The sequence below is a fragment of the Thunnus albacares genome, chromosome 8, assembly GCF_914725855.1.
Source record: "Thunnus albacares chromosome 8, fThuAlb1.1, whole genome shotgun sequence".
Classification (NCBI taxonomy): domain Eukaryota; kingdom Metazoa; phylum Chordata; class Actinopteri; order Scombriformes; family Scombridae; genus Thunnus; species Thunnus albacares.
This window is the reverse complement of record NC_058113.1, coordinates 33,459,709-33,482,035: the sequence shown is the minus strand read 5'-3', so window position 1 is coordinate 33,482,035 and position 22,327 is coordinate 33,459,709. Positions and strand designations below refer to the sequence as shown.

Here is a 22,327-nt window from a genome sequence, read left to right as displayed (position 1 = left end):
GAGAGTGTGAGTGAACCCACACCTTTTTGAACATTTACTGCTTCCACATAGTTTTAGATACAGACTTCATTTGAACTTTAAATGAGTCACGAGACTTTGACCTACAAATCTTGAATTTACATGTTTTTCCTATCTTTTATTGTTTTTGTCTCTTGGATTTAGGTCAGGGGTGTCAGCATGTGATTTGCAGGTCTTGATGGGACAAATAATTGAGTTTTGGTTTGATCTCTCTACGACATTCCTATGGGCCGTGGTGGCCATTTTGTTACATAGGTGGCGCTAGAGAGCACATTTTGGAACTTTAGGGGTTAATTTTTACATTTTATCAAATTTGTTACCAGATCTGATGTGCGTGCCAAATTTGGTGAGTTTTTGAGCATGTTTAGGGGGTCAAATTTAGGGTTTAAGTGGTGTAATAATAAAGAAACAAACAAACAAACAAACAAACATACAAAAAACAATAGGGTCCTCTGCCTTTTTGGCTCGGTCCCTAATTAATATAAAATATTCTCCATGAAGACAAGGTCAGAATATCTTCATGTAAGTTGTACACTGTCAACAACGCTATCAAGTTTTGTTAAACTGAATTCTTGTTGCTTTTTTCTGCGTGTTAATGTAACTACTAATTTTGCTGTTGGCAACAGCATTTCATTGACAAAGTTATGGTGTGATGTTGATGGTCAAACATGGTGCCGGTTGTTATAGTTTCAAAAACCAAGAATCTTAATGTCTGAAGAAGTGTTAGTACTGCATACGATAAATACCCAAACAAACTTAGACCACAAAATGTTTTTTTTTTTATCTCATCTCATGTATTTATTTTGATATTACTGTGATTCATGAGATGATAATATAAGTATACCAGATTCATTGATAGATAGATGATAGATTTATTAATCCCAAAGGGAAATAAAAATGTTACAGCTGCCACTTGACATAAATCAAAATACAAAAACAATGCAGTATGTAAAAGAAGCAAGTACAATTAAATGCTAAATTATACACAGTTTATTATACTAATTCAAATATAAAAATAAATAGAACAACTAAAAATAGAATAGAGACTAGAGATATAACCATAACTGCAATTTACCATTTCCTGAGTATACACTGCTCAGAGATGTTAATATGCTATAGTACACTGTACATTTGTGCATGTCAGGTGGATATTGATGAGGTAGTAAAGTGCACCATGTTAGAATTGAGTGTAGATTGATACTTGAATAATTTACTGATTGTGTATACATATGATAACAGTATATACAGACAGTACTTTAAAGATTATCAAAATATGTATCTGAAATATAACGTGATGGATAATGTAATAAAATATGAGCAGTCTGTCCTTTCCTGTCAAAGAGGAGAGTCATTGTACAGACTGATGGCAGCTGGCAGGAATGACTTCCTGTAGCGTTCATTGTCACAGCGGAGCTGAAGAAGTCTCTGACTAAAAGTGCTCCACTGTTTGACCAGCAGGTCATGGAGAGGATACCAGATGTTCTTTATGATGTTTAACAGTTTTTGTAGCATCCTCCTCTCCACAACCAGCTCCAGTGTCTCCAGAGGAGTCCCAGTACAGAGCCAGCCAACCTGATCGGTTTGTTAGTGTCCTTTGCTCCTCTGTGTTGCATTTCCAGTCCAGTCTGTTTTCGAGGAGGACTCCAAGGTATTTATTATTTAGTCCAACTACTAAAATAAATAATAAATTGAAAAGGTCAACAAATAAAACCAATATGTTATTGCAGTCTGTCAAGAGTATGTTTCTTAAAAAAAAATTCTAACCAACATGTTAGTTCAAAAATCACAAATTAATTTTCTTTAAAATTTCTTCTTTTCAGCTGAGAAATCAACACATTGGTACTCAGAAGAAATGTCTGTCCTGAACCAAAGCAGGCCAGAGTTCATTAGTAATAAATCAAAATTATGAGATTGTAAATCAAATTTAAAAGAGCAGAAAGTAATTAACAATTTTAACTTTGTAACTCAAAACTAAATTTTGATCTCCAAATTTTGACTTAATGAACTCTTCTTTCAAAAAAAAATAAATAGTTGTGCTTGTGTGCACTTCATATCATACACAGTGATGTGTACGATATTTATCTCCTGTAATGAAATGCAAGCAGTTTTAAGGTTGAGGGAGCAGCATGAGAGTAAAGGATATCTTCATAGTCCAACAGCGTTTTGTAGAGTATAAATGGTAAAGGACCCAGCACAGACCCTTATAGTACTCCCTTCTTTATACCAAAGGAGGTTGTTTTGAGACCATTAGCAGAGATTGCCTGTGTTCTATCAGACAAATATGCATACAATAACTGATCACTGGGCAAACCAACATATGGCAAGACATGCTGCACAATATTCCATGCTCCAGTGACACACATACACCCTCAAATGGCATGGACCCCTGCTGTTTGCCATTTGCAAGAATAGAGGACTGTAAAACCCATGGACTTACAAATGTAGTTTTAGCTGTTGCCTAAGAACAATTTATGTTGTATGTTAGTATGTGTGTGTATTACAATTTGTGTTGTTATGTACTTTACTTAGACTTTTATTCCACTGCCTTAAAGCCAAGAAATGTACCACCAACGTAATTCCATCATCCATGATAACACTATCATGTTTAGTACCATTCTGCTTGTTTCACTTTCAGAACACTAAAGCTACTATCAAAAATACAAAATTATGAATCATGTATGCAAAGAATAACCACATTCAGGAATTGTATTTGCCAGAGGACAGGAGGGGACTGACTCTGCTCCCCCAGAGCTCTGCAACCCCCATGGATTGGCCAGGATGCACCTTCTGGGTGGGCAGACTGAAACGGTAAAACTCTTGCTTTTGTCTTTGTCTTCTTGCTTTCTGCCATGCCGTTGGAAAGCTTGCATTTTGCTAGTCTGAAGATGTGACTCAGAACAATAGGAGGTGAAACCTCAGAATCTAGAGTCATGAGTTGAGGATCAAGCCGAGGTATCAAGTCTAAGTATTCGCACAAAACCTTCATCAACTTGCTTAAACCCTCATGATTTGTAATTTCAATTGGCAATTCAAAACTAAGTTGTTGTACTGTTGATTTGACTCACTGCTTCTCAGGTAACAGTCATCTCATCTGTTTATAAGGTCTCTCATACCAACTACACAATAGATAACTCTGCATCATTCACTAGCCATAGCCTTGTGTACCAGTGTACACCTTTCCCTCTTGTGTCTGTAAAATGTTGTAGTGTTTAGTACTTATAGCTCCAGCATTAGTAATATATGTGTATGTAACTGTAGTGAACTTGTTTGTGTATTCTTGTGCTTGCATCTCAGTCACTTAACCTTAGAAGACCTATACCCTCTTGTGTGGCCAACAAGGAGGACTATTTTCCTATTATCATACCTACTCTGATATGAGTTATGTCACTGGGCGAATAATGTCATGTTGGAGTTGTGCATTATAATAACTCATTATTTCCCCATAAAATCATAAAGCTATTTGAGTGCACAAATTCCTACACATGCAAAACATCCAAACCAAGACAATGTAGTTTGTTGAGTAAAATGCAATGGTCAGCAGTATCAAAAGCCTTAGAAAGATCAACATCAGTGCAGCGCAGTGCTGTTTTAATGTCCAGGAATGTATGATATAATTTAATACAACTGTAGTGGTAGCAACTGTACTATGTCATGGTCTGAAACCTGACTACTGCGGCTGGAGAATTCATTTATAGCCTAGATAAACACATAGTTACCTGTAAACTAGAGTTACAAGGATCTTCGCAAGATTTACAAAGATTTGCGAAGATAAGGGCGGCTGTGGCTCAGGAGGTAGAGCAAGTCATCCACTAATCAGAAGCATGGTGGTTCGATTCCCGGCTCCTCCTGTCCACATGTCGAAGTGTCCTTGGGCAAGATACTTAACCCTGGCTATGCCATCACATACTGATAGGCAGGTTGGGACCTTGCATGGTATCCCCTGTACCCATTCAGCATATGAATGGGTGAATATGAGTCGTAGTGTAAAAAGCGCTTTGAGTGGTCGAAAGGCTAGAGAGGCACTATACAAGTACAGTCAATTTACCATTTACCATATTGGATGATAAGTGTTCGTGTTATCAGTGGATCCACCTTTGTGCAGTGGGACGACCTGAGCTGCCTTCCGTACCACTGGTGTCTTACCAGTAATGAGTGTTAGATTAAATATATGGGTAATGCAAGTGGTGATACAAGGAGCACTAAGGCTCAGGAGATGAGGACTGAGATTGTCTTCAGCAGCTCACTGTCTGATGTTCAAACTTACAAGTGCATTTTGAACGCCTTAAGACATTCAAAATGACGTGTCAACAGGGTATTTTCTGTCGTCTTAACACATACAAATTTCACAGAGCACCTGAAATGAAATGAAAGCCATTGCTGTACCGAAAGGATGCAATTTTTATTGATATGAAACAGTTTGAAATGCACAGAGGTAAGTTACTGTTCACATTACTGAAACTAGAGAGATAAAACAGCACAAAAATACAAAGGATAGTTGTGGTTAATTCAGAGAGATCTGCAATCGCAAAAAACAAAAACCCACCAACAAACATTTGAATTTATAAATTCTATTATAAAATAAATTATTATTTTATAGTGGCTCTTTTGAACTGGTTTGGCCTATATTTGCTTCTCAAGTTGTAGCACCCATTGCAGCATAATTTTTTGTCCACCTGCTGACCTTGTAGCCATGTTTGGAACCATAGGTTTGGAACCATAGGTTTGTGGATTCCTGTTTTGAACCCTTGTGTTTGGCATTTTGACCATTGCCATCTTGGTTTTTTGGAGCCAGAAGTGATGAGAAGTGACCATATTTGGATGACAGCGTGGACACCTTAAAGCATACGCTGCTTTATCATCTATTTTAATTTAAATGGGACCATAATTTACAAAATGAACATCATGCTGTATTGAAGAAGACTTGAAAGTAGTGATTCAGACCATAAACTCATTAGGAAACAGTTTACTGAGGTAATAAATCAAATGAGAAGTAGGGTCATTTTCTCATAGACTTCCATACAATCTGACTTCTTTCTACAACCAGTGGAGTCGCCTCCTGCTGGCCATTAGAAAGAATGCAGGTTTAAGGCACTTATGCATTGGGTTCACTTTTCAGACCGGGAGCTACCGGAAGGTGGAAACAATTGGAGAGTTTTAAAAAAAAACCCTGCATTGCAGAATCACTCCAAAGTCTTAAGGGCGGCCCTTCATATTGGGGCGGTGACAGTTCACTGTGGAGGAGAATGAGGGGGGAGGAGCATCATTTCCGGTTAGTTGTGTCCTTGACAGATGTAAGGGAGGCAGGTTTGTTTGTTCAGCGCTGTTCAAGCAGTTACTGTGCATTTAGAAATCCCCAGACTTCAGTAGGCGGAGAACTCTGATTGTCTGGTATCATGAAACTAGCTGGATTGTAACAGCTTCACAAGTCCAAACTATTTACAGTGTTCACCCAAAGGGATCCCATTGTTGACATTTTCCATTGTATAACCCAGACCCAACTGTCTGAGTTGGTGCAAATCCTTCCCTCAGTGTAATATCTAAATCTTCAGATATGTCCACAACATTCAAGTATCTCCTGGCAGTGTCCAGCACCATCTTGATTCTTTCTGACTTCTCCTGTATTTCAACAGAAGAATTTATGACTATCAATGCTAAAACCCATTTCTTGTCCATGCAAATATTCTCATCAGCCCCATTCCTTTTCTGCTCCTGTTCTTTTTACGATGCCGCCATCTCCACGATAGCTACAACCAACGGCTCTGATCACAGCAAGCGGAACCGAGATCCCGCTGTCGGAACTTAAGAGTGTAACACCCAGCGGAAGTAAATGACAAAGGACCTAGTCGTGTTATCTGCTTGGTGTCTGTGCTTGGAAGAAGTCTCTCAGCAGGACACGGAGACATAACTCGTAACTAAACAACAATGTTTTCAGTTCAGTTTTTGAGAGAGTCAATCAACGAGCGACTAACTGCTGCTGCTGAAGAAATATTCCGAGTTTTTCAAGAAACTATCTCAGAGTACGAGAAAGAGATCAACCGTCAGCGCATATTGCTGGATATCTTTTGGAAACCTGAAATAAAGTTACACAGAATAGGTCTGTAAAACCTTCATTCGTTTAACATAAAACAGGACAATCAGCTTAATGTTAAATTAAAATATATGCTTGTAATTATTTGTTCGAGTGTCTACGACGCTGAAGTAAGCTTCTGCTTCGAAGTTTCGGGGAAAGTTCAGGGAAACATGAATAATCATATGAAGCGGGTGATTCTCCGTTTTTGCACCATTTACACGCGTGAAATTACGCGTCATATTAGACATCGTAGTATAAAGGCTTAACACTGTTTAAACCCACTTTCAGATTTGTGAAACTTTTATTTTGTGTATGAAAATTAACACAGGCCAGCGCAGACTGCTGGATATCGTTTGGAAACCTGAAATAAAGTTACACAGTATATGTCTGTAAAACCTTAATTATTTTAACATAAAACTGAATAATCAGCGTTATATAGCACCGCAGTGGTTAAAATATATACTTGTAATTATTTTTTCGGGTGTCTACGACGCTGAAGTTAGCTTCTGCTTCGAAGTTAAGGGAAACATAAATAATGATATTTAGCGGCTGCTTCTCCGTTTTTGCACCATTTACACTTGTGAAAAATCATATTAAACATCGTAGCAAAAGCTTTAACATTGTTTAAACCCACGTTCAAATTAGTGAAACCTTTGTTTTGCCTATGAAAATAAAAAGGGCGATTTCACATTTCTCCATCCAGACCACAGTAGACCAGGTCTAGATCAAAGATTAAGTTCAAGCACCTTATTATTACTTCCGTATACAATCACTAAAAGCAGATATACTCTGGTCAGCCATAGTCATGTCTTGTGTTGGTTCTGCTGAATGTGTTTGAGTGCAATTATAGTCCTTTCCTGCAAACAGTACTGTACGTTTTTGTGGTGTTTCCAATAAATAGGTCTTATTTAAAATATGGGATTGGCACTGTGTGCCAAGTAGGGTATATAATAAATGTAATAATTTAAGAAGTATACATGATGATTACAGGACACAGAATACAGAATATTGTCTATAAATAGTGCAAAATCAGTCCCAAAGAAAGAAAGTGGCTGGTGTAATTCAACATGTGTGTGTGTGCGTGTTGGGCTTTCTTCACAAAAACCACAAAATTTAGACTTGTCAAATCTGGACTTTCAAATCACTGTGTTTTAATGAGTCTCTGGAGTCTCCTTGTTAATCTATGTATAATGGTTTTTAATCTGGACCTGGTGTAATGTTGTCTGAATGAAAAAATATCAGTGAAATCGCTTTCTGTTTTTCTTTTCACAAATTAAATAAAGGTTTAACATATCTTAAATTGGTTTTAAACAGCGTTAAGGCTTTTGTAATGATGTCTAACACTTTTTCACAAGTGTCAAGTGGTGCAAAATCAGAGAATCAGTCGCTAATTATCATCATACAGGATATGTTTCCCTTAACTTTTCCCTTAAACCTGATTCAGAAACTGTAAATCAGAAGCTAACTTCAACGTCTTCAGATGTCTGCATTTTTGGTGCCACTTTATGATAAGACACTATTTATAAGTGTATTATATAAAGTTTATAAGCATTAATTAATGGCTTAATTGATGGTTAATGAATAATTTACTAATGCCTTGTACATCAGCCGAACCATGATGGGCGATCTGTATGGATCACATATCAACTACGTTCAGTTACACCACTACATAGAATATTTGAAGCATCACCCTTTATCAATACACCTGATAACTTATCAGAAAGTAATTTAACCCTTTATTAATGATTCATAATCATCAGAAGTCCTGCAGTTGGAAATGATTATGAATCATTAATAAATGGTAATTGTGTTCCTGTATTATGGTTGTTAATGTTAATTGTTTATAAATAATTCATGAGGCATTAGTAAAATACTTATTAACCATTAATAAAGTCATTAATTAATGCTCACAAAGCCTTTATAAAGGATGCCTTATCAGAACATGGTACAAGATTTTCTCTTCAGCCTTTCCCCTTTGTCCTTCCAGAGCTCCCACAGCAACATGTCTGTAAGGAGGAGGAGGTTCTCGCTGACCAGCAGCTCTGTAACCAGGAGAGGAACTCCAGTCTGGACCAAGAGGACCCAGAGCCTCCACAGATTAAAGAGGAACAGGAGGAACTCTGTACCAGTCTGGAGGGAGAACAGCTGGTGCTGAAGCAGGAGACAGAAACCTTTATGTTGACTCCTACTTGTGATGAAAGTGAAGATCAGACTCTGGACTTGAGTCCTGATGAAACTCAGAGAGAAGCAGAGAAAGAGCATGTTGTCAGCATGTCAGTTAAAAGTTCAGTGGAACCAGAACCAAACAATGACGACCAGCTGCTCTCTCACAACTCTGATGTAGCTGAGAGCCAAGATCACAAAGGAGGCAAACATGGAGACTCAGGATCAACTAGAAAAGCAGAGCCAAAACTAAAGAAGAGACCTCACAGAAAAAAAAATCAAACTAACAATGAAGACAACTCTACCACAATAAAGATTCACAGAAATACTGATACAGGGGAACAGTCCTTCGAGTGCGACACTTGTGGGAAAAGATTCTCTGTGATCGAAAAATTGAGATGGCATTTAAGAGTCCACTCAAGTGAGAAGCCGTACCCATGCGACACCTGTGGGAAAAGATTCCGTGCGCCATCCTCATTAAATGCGCATATGAGAGTCCACACAGGTGAGAAACCATACCCATGTACCACTTGTGGGAGAAGATTTAGTGACATGACAACAGTGAAAAGACATATAAGAACACACACAGGAGAGAAGCCGTTTGCATGTAACATTTGTGAGAAAAGATTCAATGATTCGAGCGCATTAAAAGTGCATATGAGAGTCCACACAGGTGAGAGGCCGTACCCATGTAACATCTGTGAGAAAAGATTCACTGTGGCGGAGCATTTAAAATTGCATATGAGAGTCCACACAGGTGAGAATCCGTACAAGTGCACAACTTGCGGGAAAGAGCTGAGACGTAAACATAACTACAAGAACCACATGAGAAAGCACGCAATGCAAGAAGATTCTAGGCGTCATGCCAAGGAGTCTCCACTGAAGGAGAAAAGTGAAGCTTCTACGAAACTATGCTAATTTAAAAAAAACAAACAAACAAAAAAAGCTGTGAAATGCCATCTGCCATGCCGGTGGAAAGCTTGCATTTTGCTAGTCTGAAGATGTGACTCAGAACAATAGGAGGTGAAACCTCAGAATCTAGAGTCATGAGTTGAGGATCAAGCCGAGGTATCAAGTCTTAAGTATTCGTATAAAACCATCATCAACTGGCTTAAACCCTCGTGCTTTCATGATTTGTAATTTCAATTGGCAATTCAAAACTAAGTTGTTGTACTGTTGATTTGATTCACTGCTTCTCAAGTAACAGTCATCTCATCTGTTTATAAGGTCTCTCATACCAACTACACAATAGATAACTCTGCATCATTCACTAGCCATAGCCGTGTGTACCAGTGTCTGTAAAATGTTGTAGTGTTTAGTACTTGTAGCTTTAGTATTAGTAAGAAATGTGTATGTAATCAAATTGTGTTTCCTTGTGTTTGCATATCAGTCACTTAACCTTCAAAGACCTATACTCGCAATTAAGACTACTAACAATCATAATTCTAATTGTAACTCTTGTGTGGCCAACAAGGAGGACTATTTCCCTATTATTATATCTGCTGTACTATGAGTTATGTCACTGGACAAATAATTTCATGTTGGAGTTGTGCACTATAAAAACTCATAATTCCATTCATTTATAGCCTAGATAAACACAAAGTTACCTGTAAACTAGAGTTACAAGGATCTTCGCAAGATATTGGATGATAAGTGTTCATGTTATCAGTGCGTCCACCTTTGTGCAGTGGGACGACCTGAGCTGTCTTCCGTACCACTGGTGTCTTACCAGTACTTAGTGTTAGATTAAATATATGGGCAATGCATGTAGTGATACAAGGAGCACTAAGGCTCAGGAGATGAGGACTGAGATTGTCTTCAGCAGCTCACTGTCTGATGTTCATACTTACAAGTGCATTGAATACAGAGGACAGAGCAGGGAAGGCTCCCTCTGCTGGTTCAGAAGAGGAATACACTGTGGAGATTGGGATTGATGGAGAGCAGAGCTGACCAGGCTTTAGCTCTACAGCGTATAGCTTGTGATAATTTGTTTGAGAAAACCAAGAATTTTCCCAGTTTCTTATTTTAATAGATTTGAATGGAGCATCTGGGTAAATGTGTGAGAAAAATGATGAAGAGCTAAAACAGGACTTATATCGTTGTTTTTTCCTCTGATTTTAAACATATGTTTACATTTGATTTTATTAAAATGAATCTGAAAATTTATATTTAAAATTGACTTATTAAGACAATTACAAAGTCAGGCTACGATCACCTGAAGAATATATCAAGAATTAAAGGACTTTATGTCTCAGCAGGATTTGGAAAAACTTGTCCTGCATTTATCTTCAGTAGACTTGACTACTGTAACGCCGTCTTTACAGGTCTCCCTAAAAAAATCTAAAAAGATCTTTACACTGGCTTCCTGTCTGTCAAAGAATTGACTTGAAGATATTGCTGTTGGTTTATAAAACACTAAATGGTTTCTGATCTGCTGCTACATTATGAACCATCCAGACCTCTCAGGTGGTCTGGGATCAGGTCTGCTTTCTGTCTCCAGAGTAAAAAACCAAACATGGTGAAGCAGCTTTTAGTTTTTATGCTCCACATATCTGGAACGAAATCCCAGAAAACTGCAGACCTGCTGCGACTTTCAGTTCTTTTAAATCGCAGCTGAAGACTTTTCTGTTTGCTGCCTTTTATTAAACTACATTAAGGGTTAATATTTTACACTGCACTGTTACTTTTATTCTCTTGTTTTATCTGTCTTTTTCCCTTTTTAGCTTCTTTTTTATTTCCAAATGTAACACTTTTTTATTGTTTTTATATTCTGTTTTAATGCCTTTTATGCTCTATGTAAAGCACTTTGAATCGCCTTGTTGTTGAAATGTGATATACAAATAAACTTGCCTTGCCTTATAATGGCGTTCAACAATAAATCTCAGGTCAGTCATGTTCAAACCTTATGTGGGATTCTGTAGCTCTGTAGATTTGTTAATACAACAAATTAACAAATCTACATGACAGAGTCACCACATCATAGTTCAAAACTAAAGCGGTTTCATTCAACTCCTTGAACTCATGGCTAGATCTTTCACGATGACATCAGAGCTCACCTGAGAGACTGTAGCTCACCTGTCTGTGTGTCTCTGTGCTACTCAGGCTGCCGCTGACAGGATTTTTATGTCCCACACAATAACAACTCTGCTGTTGGTCTATATTCGCATTTGTGAGGCATTTTCACCTTCAGTAGACTTATTAAGTTCAATAAAACGTTTAAGCAACGATCGCAAATTTGTTAACATCTTACGCCTGAAATGAATTAAATGTAGGCTGAATAACAGTGGTATGCAGATCATTTACTTAAGTAAAAGTACCAATACAACCATGTAAAAATACTCCATCATAAGTCCTGCAGTCCCTATTTGGGACAGTCCATTTGTACAGGGTGGATCCATTTGTGCAGTTAATTTTGAACTCTGGTGGCTGAGGAGAGCAAAGAATGGCCTCCAAAAACTTTCTGAACCACTGTGGTTGTACATATGCAGAATGTATGTATACGGCCGGTTATAATCAGGTAGGCTATCAATTAGCAATGTGGACAAGCCAAGTTACTTATTTGGTATAAATTAAGCCAGATTCAATCAATATTGTTTCTCAACTTCAATTCATAAACGGTAGGTTAAGTGGGGAATTGTTTTCTCTCTTGTCATTGTAGAAGGGTTAGTCTCGGCCTCACCTCATTTTTACCTGCCTAGCCCCGCGTAGTCACTTTTAGCTGGCTGGTCACAGCCACTTATGTCACTTCCCCTTTTTGTTAGTACATTACCTTCCATATAAGGGAAACGCCAACAGCGCAATCAGATCTCATTCAGTCGCCATCCAGGCACGTTATAAATATTCACTGAATATACACAGAGAGAAGTGTTTTCCCGTCGCGTGCGGCAGAGTGCTATAGTCCCCGGTGATCAGCTGGCAGACAGGGAGACAGGGAGACAGGTGGCCACACCTTAAAGCATATGCTATTTTATCACCTATTTTACTTTAAATGGGACCATAATTTACAAAATGAACATCATGCTGTATTGACGAATACTTGAAACTAGCGAGTGAGACCATAAACTCATTGGGAAAGAGTTTGCTGAGGTAAGAAATCAAATGAGAAGTAGCGTCATTTTCTCATAGACTTCCATACAATCTCATTTCCTTTTGCAACCAGTGGAGTCGCCCCCTGATGGCCATTAGAAAGAATGCAGGTTTAAGACACTTCCGCATTGGCTACCTGCTTGGGTGGAAACAATTGGAGAATTAAAAAAAAACCCTGCATTGGGGGGGGGGTCCTGTTAGCTTCGTGATGTCCTGCGCGTGGAAGAAGTCTCTCAGCAGGACACGGAGACATCTTACTTGTAATTAAACAACAATGTCTTCAATTCAGTTTTTGAGAGAGTCAATCAACGAGCGACTAACTGCTGCTGCTGAAGAAATATTCCGAGTTTTTCAAGAAACTATCTCAGAGTACGAGAAAGAGATCAACCGTCAGCGCATACTGCTGGATATCGTTTGGAAACCTGAGATAAAGTTAAACAGAATAGGTCTGTAAAACCTTCATTCGTTTAACATAAAACAGAATAATCAGCTTTATGTACCGCCGCAGTGGTAAAATATACACTTGTAATTATTTGTTCGGATGTCTACTGAAGTTAGCTTCTGATTCGAAGTAAAGGGAAAAGTTAAGGGAAACATAAATAATCACATTAAGCGGGTGATTCTCCATTTTCCTTCCCTGTCCTTATTAGTGTTCATGTCCCGCTCAACACACAGCAAAGTGAGGTTGTATAGTTTGGCCTCATCCACACACGAACGCATATAGCTCTTAATGAGCCTTACTAGGCTGAAACTTTGGCTGGCAAGTTTCATTCACCACAAACATAACAAGACCCGAATATCTCATATTTTGGATAAAGTTGTCAGTCAAGTTAGTCACAAACTTTGAATCGCTGCTTCTGCAGTCTTCACTTCCTGCAGAGTTAACGAGCAGAAATACGGACAGCGCCACTCTGCCATTGTAACCTACATTGTGGTGGGAGGGGGGATTACACCCATAGAGATAAGAACTACCATAGAGAATGAATAGAGGAGGCTGAGAGAGTTAAGTTCCCCTGTTCCTGCATGGATGTATAAAGAGAACTGGATACAGGAAGAGCGCCAGGCTTTGAAGCCAGTATGACATAGCGGCCAAACCGTGTAATTACAACGTCACGTGGTGCATACTGGCCCAAAAAGACTTTTTCCAATAGACTTACATTGTGAAAGAGATGTCTGTAAATCAGCGGATACATTCTTCTGAGCGTCACAACCGCCGCGAAATGGCATGTCTCACTATCAGAATTAAATCCGTTTGGTCCGATCACATTTCAAAAGCCTAGAAGAGCCGCATGATTGAATTGTTTTATCCCCATTCAAGTTAGCCGGAGGGCTAAACCGGAAGTAGCCGACTCTTTTTATATATTAGGTAAAAACATCTAATTTGCCTGAATTGAGTGATAGGGTACATACAATGAAAAAACCAACGGTGGGCCTGTCCATAACTAATTTATATATTTTTTCAATTTGTGTTAAAATGTATAATGTGATAATTATCATGACATTTTTATCAACCTTAATTTTGGGGGCCCCCGCCTGGTACTTGAGGCCCCGCGCGCTCTGTGTACTCTGCGTATGCGGAGTGGCGGCACTGCACGTCTTGTCCTGCAGCTCAGCTTGTTGAACGAGTTACCAAACTTTAATCGGGGAGAAGTGCTCCGCCAGTGCAACGTCAGTTAGCAGCTAAATAGCTAATTAGCCGCTCAGCTGCAGCACGTTAAACGGCGTGTAAACATACCTGAAAATGTCACTTCAGACCCGTTAGATGCTGGTTTGGTCGTTGCTCTTCAAAATCCCTGTTAGTGAGACGCTGTCTGTCCATGTCTTGTAGCTACAGCAGTTTGTTTACTTTGTCTTAAATGAGACATTAAATTTGACGGTTAATCTGCGGTTCACATACATGCCGAACCGTGATGGGCAATCTGTATGGATCACGTATCAACTACGTTCAGTTACACCACTACGTAGAATATTTGAAGCATCACCCTTTATCAATACACCTGATAACTTATCAGAAAGTAATTTAACCCTTTATTAATGATTCATAATCATCAGAAGTCCTGCAGTTGGAAATGATTATGAATCATTAATAAAGGGTAATTTTGTTAATGTGTTAGTTTTGTTAGTTAATGGTTTATGAATGATTAATAAAGCATTAATAAATTATTTATTAACCATTAATGAATCATTAATTAATGCTTATAAACCCTTTATAAAGGATGCCTTATCAGAACATGGTACAAGATTTTCTCTTCAGCCTTTCCCCTTTGTCCTTCCAGAGCTCCCACAGCAACATGTCTGTAAGGAGGAGGAGGTTCTCGCTGACCAGCAGCTCTGTAACCAGGAGAGGAACTCCAGTCTGGACCAAGAGGACCCAGAGCCTCCACAGATTAAAGAGGAACAGGAGGAACTCTGTACCAGTCTGGAGGGAGAACAGCTGGTGCTGAAGCAGGAGACAGAAACCTTTATGTTGACTCCTACTTGTGATGAAAGTGAAGATCAGACTCTGGACTTGAGTCCTGATGAAACTCAGAGTGAAGCAGAGGAAGAGCATGTTGTCAGCATGTCAGTTAAAAGTTCTGTGGAACCAGAACCAAACAATGACGACCAGCTGCTCTCTCACAACTCTGATGTAGCTGAGAGCCAAGATCACAAAGGAGGCAAACATGGAGACTCAGGATCAACTAGAAAAGCAGAGCCAAAACTAAAGAAGAGACGTCACAGAAGAAAAAATCACACTAACAATGAAGACAACTCTACCACAATAAAGATTCACAGTAATACTGATACAGGGAAAAAGTCCTTAAAGTGTGACACTTGTGGGAAATCTTTTAAGTGGAACTCCAACTTGAACAGACATCTGAGAGTCCACACAGGTGAGAAGCCGTACGCATGTAACACTTGTGGGAGAAGATTTAGTGACATGACAGCAATGAAAAGACATATAAGAACACACACAGGAGAGAAGCCGTTCGCATGTAACACTTGTGAGAAAAGATGCTCTGAGCTGGCCGCATTAAATGCGCATATGAGAGTCCACACAGGTGAGAAACCATACCCATGTACCACTTGTGGGAGAAGATTTCGTGACATGACAGCAGTGAAAAGACATATAAGAACACACACAGGAGAGAAGCCGTTCGCATGTAACACTTGTGAGAAAAGATTCAATGATTCGGGCGCATTAAAAGTGCATATGAGAGTCCACACAGGTGAGAGGCCGTACAAGTGCACAACTTGTGGGAAAGAGTACAGACGTAGACATAACTTGAAGTACCACATGAGAAAGCACGCAATGGGAGAAGATTCTGGGTAATTCCAGATCAAATCAACAGGTTTTAGAAAAAATTCCCGACTGACCATCATTGATTTGCTTCATACATACTGTGTAAATTATGTCATTGCACCCAACAACTAGTGTGCAAAATGTTCGGCTGGTATCTTTTTCTGTTTCTGAAATGTGGAGGCTTTAAAAAGGAGCCATGGCCTGCAAAATTAATCATTACGTTTGAACTATTCATGCTAGATGCTTGAAATTTTCAGGGATTGTTCTGCACTATTATATGTCTTTAACTTGTAAAATAGTTGGCCAACAGTTGCATATTTGACAAGTTATGGCTTGCTGGAAATTGTATAAAAAAATCCTTTTGTGCTTTGGAGCACTATATCTTCACACTGAACCACATCAGAGTAAATTTTGAGATATGATACTCATGTTATAGTACTTTTTTGGCAAGTCAGTGCATGTCTGAATGAATGAATGAATGTAAATTTCTGATTCATGAGGCAGTAAAAAATGGAAAAAATGATTTCACACCCATATTTCAAGTGCATATTGCCCATGTATGACAAGGTCTACCATAAAAATAATCATACCACTGGAAAGAGCGTGTTTTAATTAGTAAATAGACAAAATATGAAGTTGGTATTTGAAAAGGCACATAAGAATTCATTCAGATGAGAAGCTGCATAATTGTAAAACATGCGAGAGAGATTTGTGGTGAACCTGCTGCAACACAGAAAAGATTCTGTTGTGTTTGAACTGGAAAAGCATATAAGAAATGTTGCAGAGGATTCAGTTGTGATCATGGATCAAATACACGAGAACACATAATGGCAGCACATGTCAACAAAAACAATCCATAAACAGGACAAACATTTTGTATAAGCTATAACCTTTGTGCAAATAAATAATTTTACTGTTGGCAACAGCATTTCATAGACAAAGTTACGGTTTGGTGTCGATGGTCAAAGATGGTGCTGATTGTTATAGTTTCCAAAAACAAGAATCTTTACGTATGAAGTATTTCAGAATAATCCACATACTGTACTTCAAGTAGTACTTGATATTATTTACAAATGAAGCCTAAGTTTACATGTGAGAGTGAATGACAAAACTGTTTTATTTTACTCTATAATAAGTCCCAGTAAATTTTAATTTGTCTTGGCTAAAATAATAACAGACAACTGATTGGCATTTATTTATTTACTTTCAGCACTTCACTAAATTTGAACTGTTGGATTCTGTTGGATAGTTTCTATAAATGTTAATGATTGACCTGTTAAAAGAATTTTCTTTTTGGATTATGAGATCTCTGATGAAACAGAGGAAACCTCGAGTGCTGTTGGCTCACTTAAGTGTTCATATTGCCGACTAGAGTCTTCTTGTCTGCAGTCTTTATTTTCAATGTATTTTTTTCCTTGTTTGACTTGAGATAAAAATGTTTGTTGTTTGTTGTTTTAGAGATGACACACAGAAACTGTAGATGATGTACTACATGGTGTAGTCAATGCATTTTTATCAACAATACAATATTTTTTCATGACGGCTTTTCAGACAGCATTATTAGTCCTCTGTTATTTTCAATCATAATAAATGATATATATAAGCAAGTCAGTCTAGATATTGTAAAATCAATTTTTGCAGACAATGGGGCAATTTGGAAAAGGGGAAGAAATGTAAAGTATGTTAAAAAAAAAAAAAAAAAAAGTTCAGGAAGCTATCAATGAAATTAAAAACTGGTCTCAAATGTGAAGATTCAAATTATCTGTAGAAAAATCTCAAAATGTTTTTTTTACAAGAAAGAAAGTAAATGATGATGTTTGCCTGGAACTTTATAATCAGTTATTAGGAAAAAAAAGAAAGTGTTCAAATTTTTAGGTTTATGGTTTGATGCATTGCATTTGATGCTCACATGGAAGACTCATATAGACAAAATCTAAGATAAAAGTAACAAAGTCTTAAATATTATGAGATGCTTAACAGGTACTGTTTGGGGAGCTGATACACTAGCTATGAAAAATATCTATATAGCATTGATTAGATCAGTTCTAGAGTATGTATGCATTGTATTTGGATCAGCAACTCAAACCTCCTTCAAAAAATTAGAATTTGGGCTCAAGCACTGCGGTTGTGTTGTGAGGCAGTCGAATCAACACTGTTGTCAGCCCTCCACGTGGAAGTTGGGGACTTGCCATAGCAGTGGCTAATTATTGGGTAAATCTACAAAGTCATAAAGAATTACACCCCACTAAAAAGGTTGTGGATAGTTTTTGGGAAAGTAGCAAAATCAAAAAGGAGAGTTTCAGTACAATCATATCAGATATAAGTAAGGAATTGGAAGGCAATGATTGGGCTACTAGTCAAACTGTTTTAATGCCAGCTATTCCACCATGGCTACTGCCTCAACCATCTATTGATTTCTCAATTTTGGATCATGTTCATTCAAGTAAAAAAAGCATTTAATCTGCAGGCTTATGTGAACACTGTATTACATGAGAGGTATGGGCAAAATGTACAAATGTTTACAGATGGGTCAAAAAAATCCAGATACTGGGAAAACAAGTAGTGCATTTAAATCCCAGAGTTAAAGGTCAAGGTGAACAACAGAACTACCGACCATATATCTGTTTACACAGTTGAAATGATGGCAATCTTGTTAACCCTGCAGTGGATAGAGGAAATCAAACCTTTTGTGTATACTGCTTTGCTCAGACTCAAGTGCAGCCCTGATTAGTCTCAAGCATACCTCTTGAAGATGCAGACAGAATATCCTTTATGACATTATGCAATCTTTATATATAATTTGTAAATTAGGAATTGATGTGTTTGTATGGGTACCAGCACATCCGGGGAAATGAAGTTGTGAATCGTCTCACCAAAAATGGATTAAATAGAGACCATGTAGAAGTTGCAATAGCAGTAGGCGAGATAGAAGCAAAGGCTTTCATATGGCACAGGATTAAGACACAGTGGCAAAAGCTATGGGACAGGGATACTCAAGGAAGGCATTTATATTGTATTCAACAAGAGGTTGGAGGGGGAAGGCCACAGGGGGAAAACAGGAGACATGAGTGCCTGATCAGTAGAATAAGACTGGGACACACAAAACTAAATTCATCTCTACACCTCATCTGGAAGCATCTAACTGATGGCTGTAATCATATGGAAACTGTGGGTCACGTCTTGTTTCATTGTCTCAAATATACAAGACAGCTGCTAAAAAATAAACTGGAACATAAAGGGACTGAACACATGAACTTGAAAACACTCTCTACAAATGATTTCTTATCTTCAAAGCACCGGTTTAATAACAAGGATTCAAGAACTATGTAATTCAACACTTGGTGGCGATAGTGCTCCGAATGGCGGCAATTCGCCATTAAAGAGGAGGAAGAAGAAGTAAACGACCCAGGAGCTATTCGCGTTAGCCAGTTGGTGTCTTGCGGTTGTAAGAAGTCTCTCAGCAGGACACGGAGACATCTTACTCGTAATTGAGCAACAATGTCTTCACTTCAGTTTTTGAGAGAGTTCATCAACGAGCGACTAACTGCTGCTGCTGAAGAAATCTTCCAAATTTTTCAAATAATTATCTCAGAGTACCAGAAAGAGATCGACCGTCAACGCAGACTGCTGGATATCGCCTGGAAACCTGAGATAAAGTTAAACAGAATAGGTCTGTAAAACCCTAATTATTTGATAATAAAACAGAATAATCAGCTTTATATAGCACCGCAGTGGTTAAAATATATACTTGTAATTATTTTTCTGGGCTACTGAAGTTAGCTTCTGATTCGGGTTTGAGCGGGAAAGTTAAAAGAAATAAGTATTTAGCGGTTGATTCTCTGTTTCTGTTAGACATCGTAGCAAAAGCCTTAACACTGTTTAAACCCACTTTAAGATTTGAGAAACCTTTATTTTGCTTATGAAGGAAGATAGAAGAAAGGGCTATTTCACTTCTTCATCCAGACCACATTAGACCAGGTCCCGATCTAAAACCTCTGTACTTAACTTACACTTGTCAAATGTGGACTTTCAACTCACCGTGTTTGAATGAATCTCCTTTTTCTGTTTTCACAAATAGAATAAAAGTTTCACATTAAACATTTTGACAAGTGTTAAGTGGTGCAAAAACATGGAATCAGCTGCTAATCATCATCGTACGGTTTATGTTTCCCTCAACTTTTGCCTTTAACTTGAATCAGAAGCTGACTTCAGCATCGTTGGATGGCTGCATCCAGGCTAAATCCCCCTTTTCTTTACCACCATAACATTTGCTTTATCTAATTCTTTAGAAAGATGCCTCCAATAACTTACTGATGACTAAAAAAATATGAAACACTCACCTTTTATTAATAACTGCTAAGATCTGATGACTCATCAGAAAGTCATTTAACCCTTTATTAATGATTCATAATCATCGGCGGTCCTACTGTTGTGATTATGAATCATTAATAAAGGGTAATTGTGTTAATGTGTTAGTTTTGTTAATGTTAGGCTAATTATTTATGAATGATTAATAAAGCATTAGTAAAATACTTATTAACCATTAATTAAGTCATTAATTAATGCTTAAAAAGCCTTTATAAAGGATGCCTTATCAGAACATGGTACAAGATTTTCTCTTGAGCCTTTCCCCTTTGTCCTTCCAGAGCTCCCACAGCAACAAGTCTGTAAGGAGGAGGAGATTCTCGCTGACCAGCAGCTCTGTGACCTGGAGAGGAACTCCAGTCTGGACCAAGAGGACCCAGAGCCTTCACAGATTAAAGAGGAACAGATGAAACTCTGCACCAGTCTGGAGGGAGAACAGCCGGTGCTGAGGCAGGAGACAGAAACCTTTATGTTGACTCCTACTTGTGATGAAAGTGAAGATCAGACTCTGTGCATGTTGCATGTTGTCAGCATGTCAGTTAACAGTTCTGTGGAACCAGAACCAACCAGTGACGACCAGCTGCTCTCTCACAACTCTCATGTAGCTGAGAGCCAAGATCACAAAGGAGGCAAACATGGAGACTCAGGATCAACTAGAAAAGCAGAGCCAAAACTAAAGAAGAGACGTTACAGAAGCAAAAATCACACTAACAATGAAGACAACTCTACCAAATTAAAGATTCACAGTAATACAGGGAAAAAGTCTTTAGAATGCTGGACTTGTGGGAAAGCTTTTAAGTGGGACTCCAATTTGCAGACACATCTGAGAGTCCACACAGGGGAGAAACCGTACCCATGTAACACTTGTGAGAAGAAATTCTCTGTGCTGGGCGCATTAAAAGTGCACAAATGGATCCACACAGGTGAGAAGCCGTACCATTGCAAAACTTGTGGGAGAGAGTTCAGACGTAGCCATCACTTAAAGTTCCACATGAGAACACACAGAGGTGGAAAAGATTCTGTCAGATGTCAGACTTGAAAAGGCACTTAAGAAGTCATTCACATGAGAAGCTGCATAATTGCAAAACATGCGGGAGAGATTTATGGTGACTTTACAATCTACATGAGAAGAACCTTCTGACACACAGATTCTGTCATGTGTCTGAATTGGAAAAGCATATAAGAGTTCACACAAGCAAGTAGCCTTGTATTTGTGACAAGTTCCAGAGGATTCAGTTGTGATTATGGATAAAACACACAAGAACACATAATGGCAGCACATGTTGACAAAAACAATCCATAAGCAGGACAAACAATTGAGCTGAAATTCTTGTAGGCAAGTGTTCACCAATATCTTTGTAAATGAATGTAAAATATTCTCCATGAAGAAGAGGTCAGAATATCTTCATGGAACTTGTCAACAACACTATCAAGTTTTGTTAAACTGAACTCTTGTTTTTTTTTCTTCTTCACATTACTGTAAGAACTAATTTTACTGTTGGCAACAGCATTTCATTGACAAAGTTGTGGTTTGATGTCAATGGTCAAACATGGTGCCGATTGTTATAGTTTCAAAAAACAAGAATCTTTATGTATGAAGTATTTCAGAATAATCCATGTACTTCAAGTAGTACTTGATATTTATAAATGAAGTCTAAGTTTACATTTGAGAGTGACTGACATCACTGTTTTATTTTACTCTATAATAAGTTCCAGTAAATTTGAATTGTCTTGGCTAAAATAATAACAGACAACCAGCAGAGCATGGTTGTGAATTAATTTACTGATTGGCATTTCTTCATTTATTTTCAGCACTTCTCTAAACTTGAACTGTTGGATTCTGTTAGATAGTTTCTACAAATGTTAATGATTGACCTGTTAAAAGAATTTTATTTTTTTTATATATTTTATACATTTTTCATACATTACATTGGTAATGTGAGTGAATTATGTGCTCTCTGATGTTGAATATTTCCAGGTTTAACTTGAGATAAAATGTTTGTTTGCTTCTTTAAAGATGACACACAAATTGTAGATGATGTACTACATGGTGTAGTTAATGCATCTTATTAATAATAACATATTTGTTCACGTTGGCTTTTCAGACTGATGTTCTTTATTTAATTGATTGGACGATTAGGAAAACTGAAAGTGAGGCAGGTATTTCAATTTACTGAGTATACACTGCTCAATGATGTTAATATGCTATAGTACACTGTACATTAGTGCAAGGCAGGTTGATATTGATGAGGTAGTGAGCTGCACGATGTTAGAATTGAGTGTAGATTGATACTTGAATAATTTACTCAACGTGTATACATATGATAACAGTATATACAGAC

General features: G+C 38.0%; 2 protein-coding genes across 4 annotated transcripts; both read left to right on the top strand.

The window, feature by feature from the left end:
- The first annotated feature begins 4,976 nt into the window (after nucleotides 1–4,976).
- On the top strand, nucleotides 4,977–22,076 carry LOC122987223 (zinc finger protein 771-like). Of its 3 annotated transcripts, none has more exons than XM_044358997.1 (2): nucleotides 4,977–6,112; nucleotides 8,076–9,614. In XM_044358997.1, exons 1-2 carry the CDS (start codon nucleotides 5,941–5,943, stop codon nucleotides 9,167–9,169), a joined length of 1,266 nt encoding a protein of 421 aa, XP_044214932.1. In that variant the 5' UTR covers nucleotides 4,977–5,940; the 3' UTR covers nucleotides 9,170–9,614. The 3 variants fall into 3 exon arrangements, with proteins under 3 accessions (XP_044214932.1, XP_044214934.1, XP_044214933.1); XM_044358999.1 differs by lacking the exon at nucleotides 8,076–9,614 and adding an exon at nucleotides 20,267–22,076 and having other exon boundaries at nucleotides 5,853–6,112; XM_044358998.1 differs by lacking the exons at nucleotides 4,977–6,112; nucleotides 8,076–9,614 and adding exons at nucleotides 18,999–19,290; nucleotides 20,267–22,076.
- Nucleotides 12,516–16,219, top strand: LOC122987224 (zinc finger protein 37-like). Its single transcript, XM_044359000.1, has 2 exons — nucleotides 12,516–12,783; nucleotides 14,614–16,219. Exons 1-2 carry the CDS (start codon nucleotides 12,612–12,614, stop codon nucleotides 15,648–15,650), a joined length of 1,209 nt encoding a protein of 402 aa, XP_044214935.1. The 5' UTR covers nucleotides 12,516–12,611; the 3' UTR covers nucleotides 15,651–16,219.
- Nucleotides 22,077–22,327: the final 251 nt, after the last annotated feature.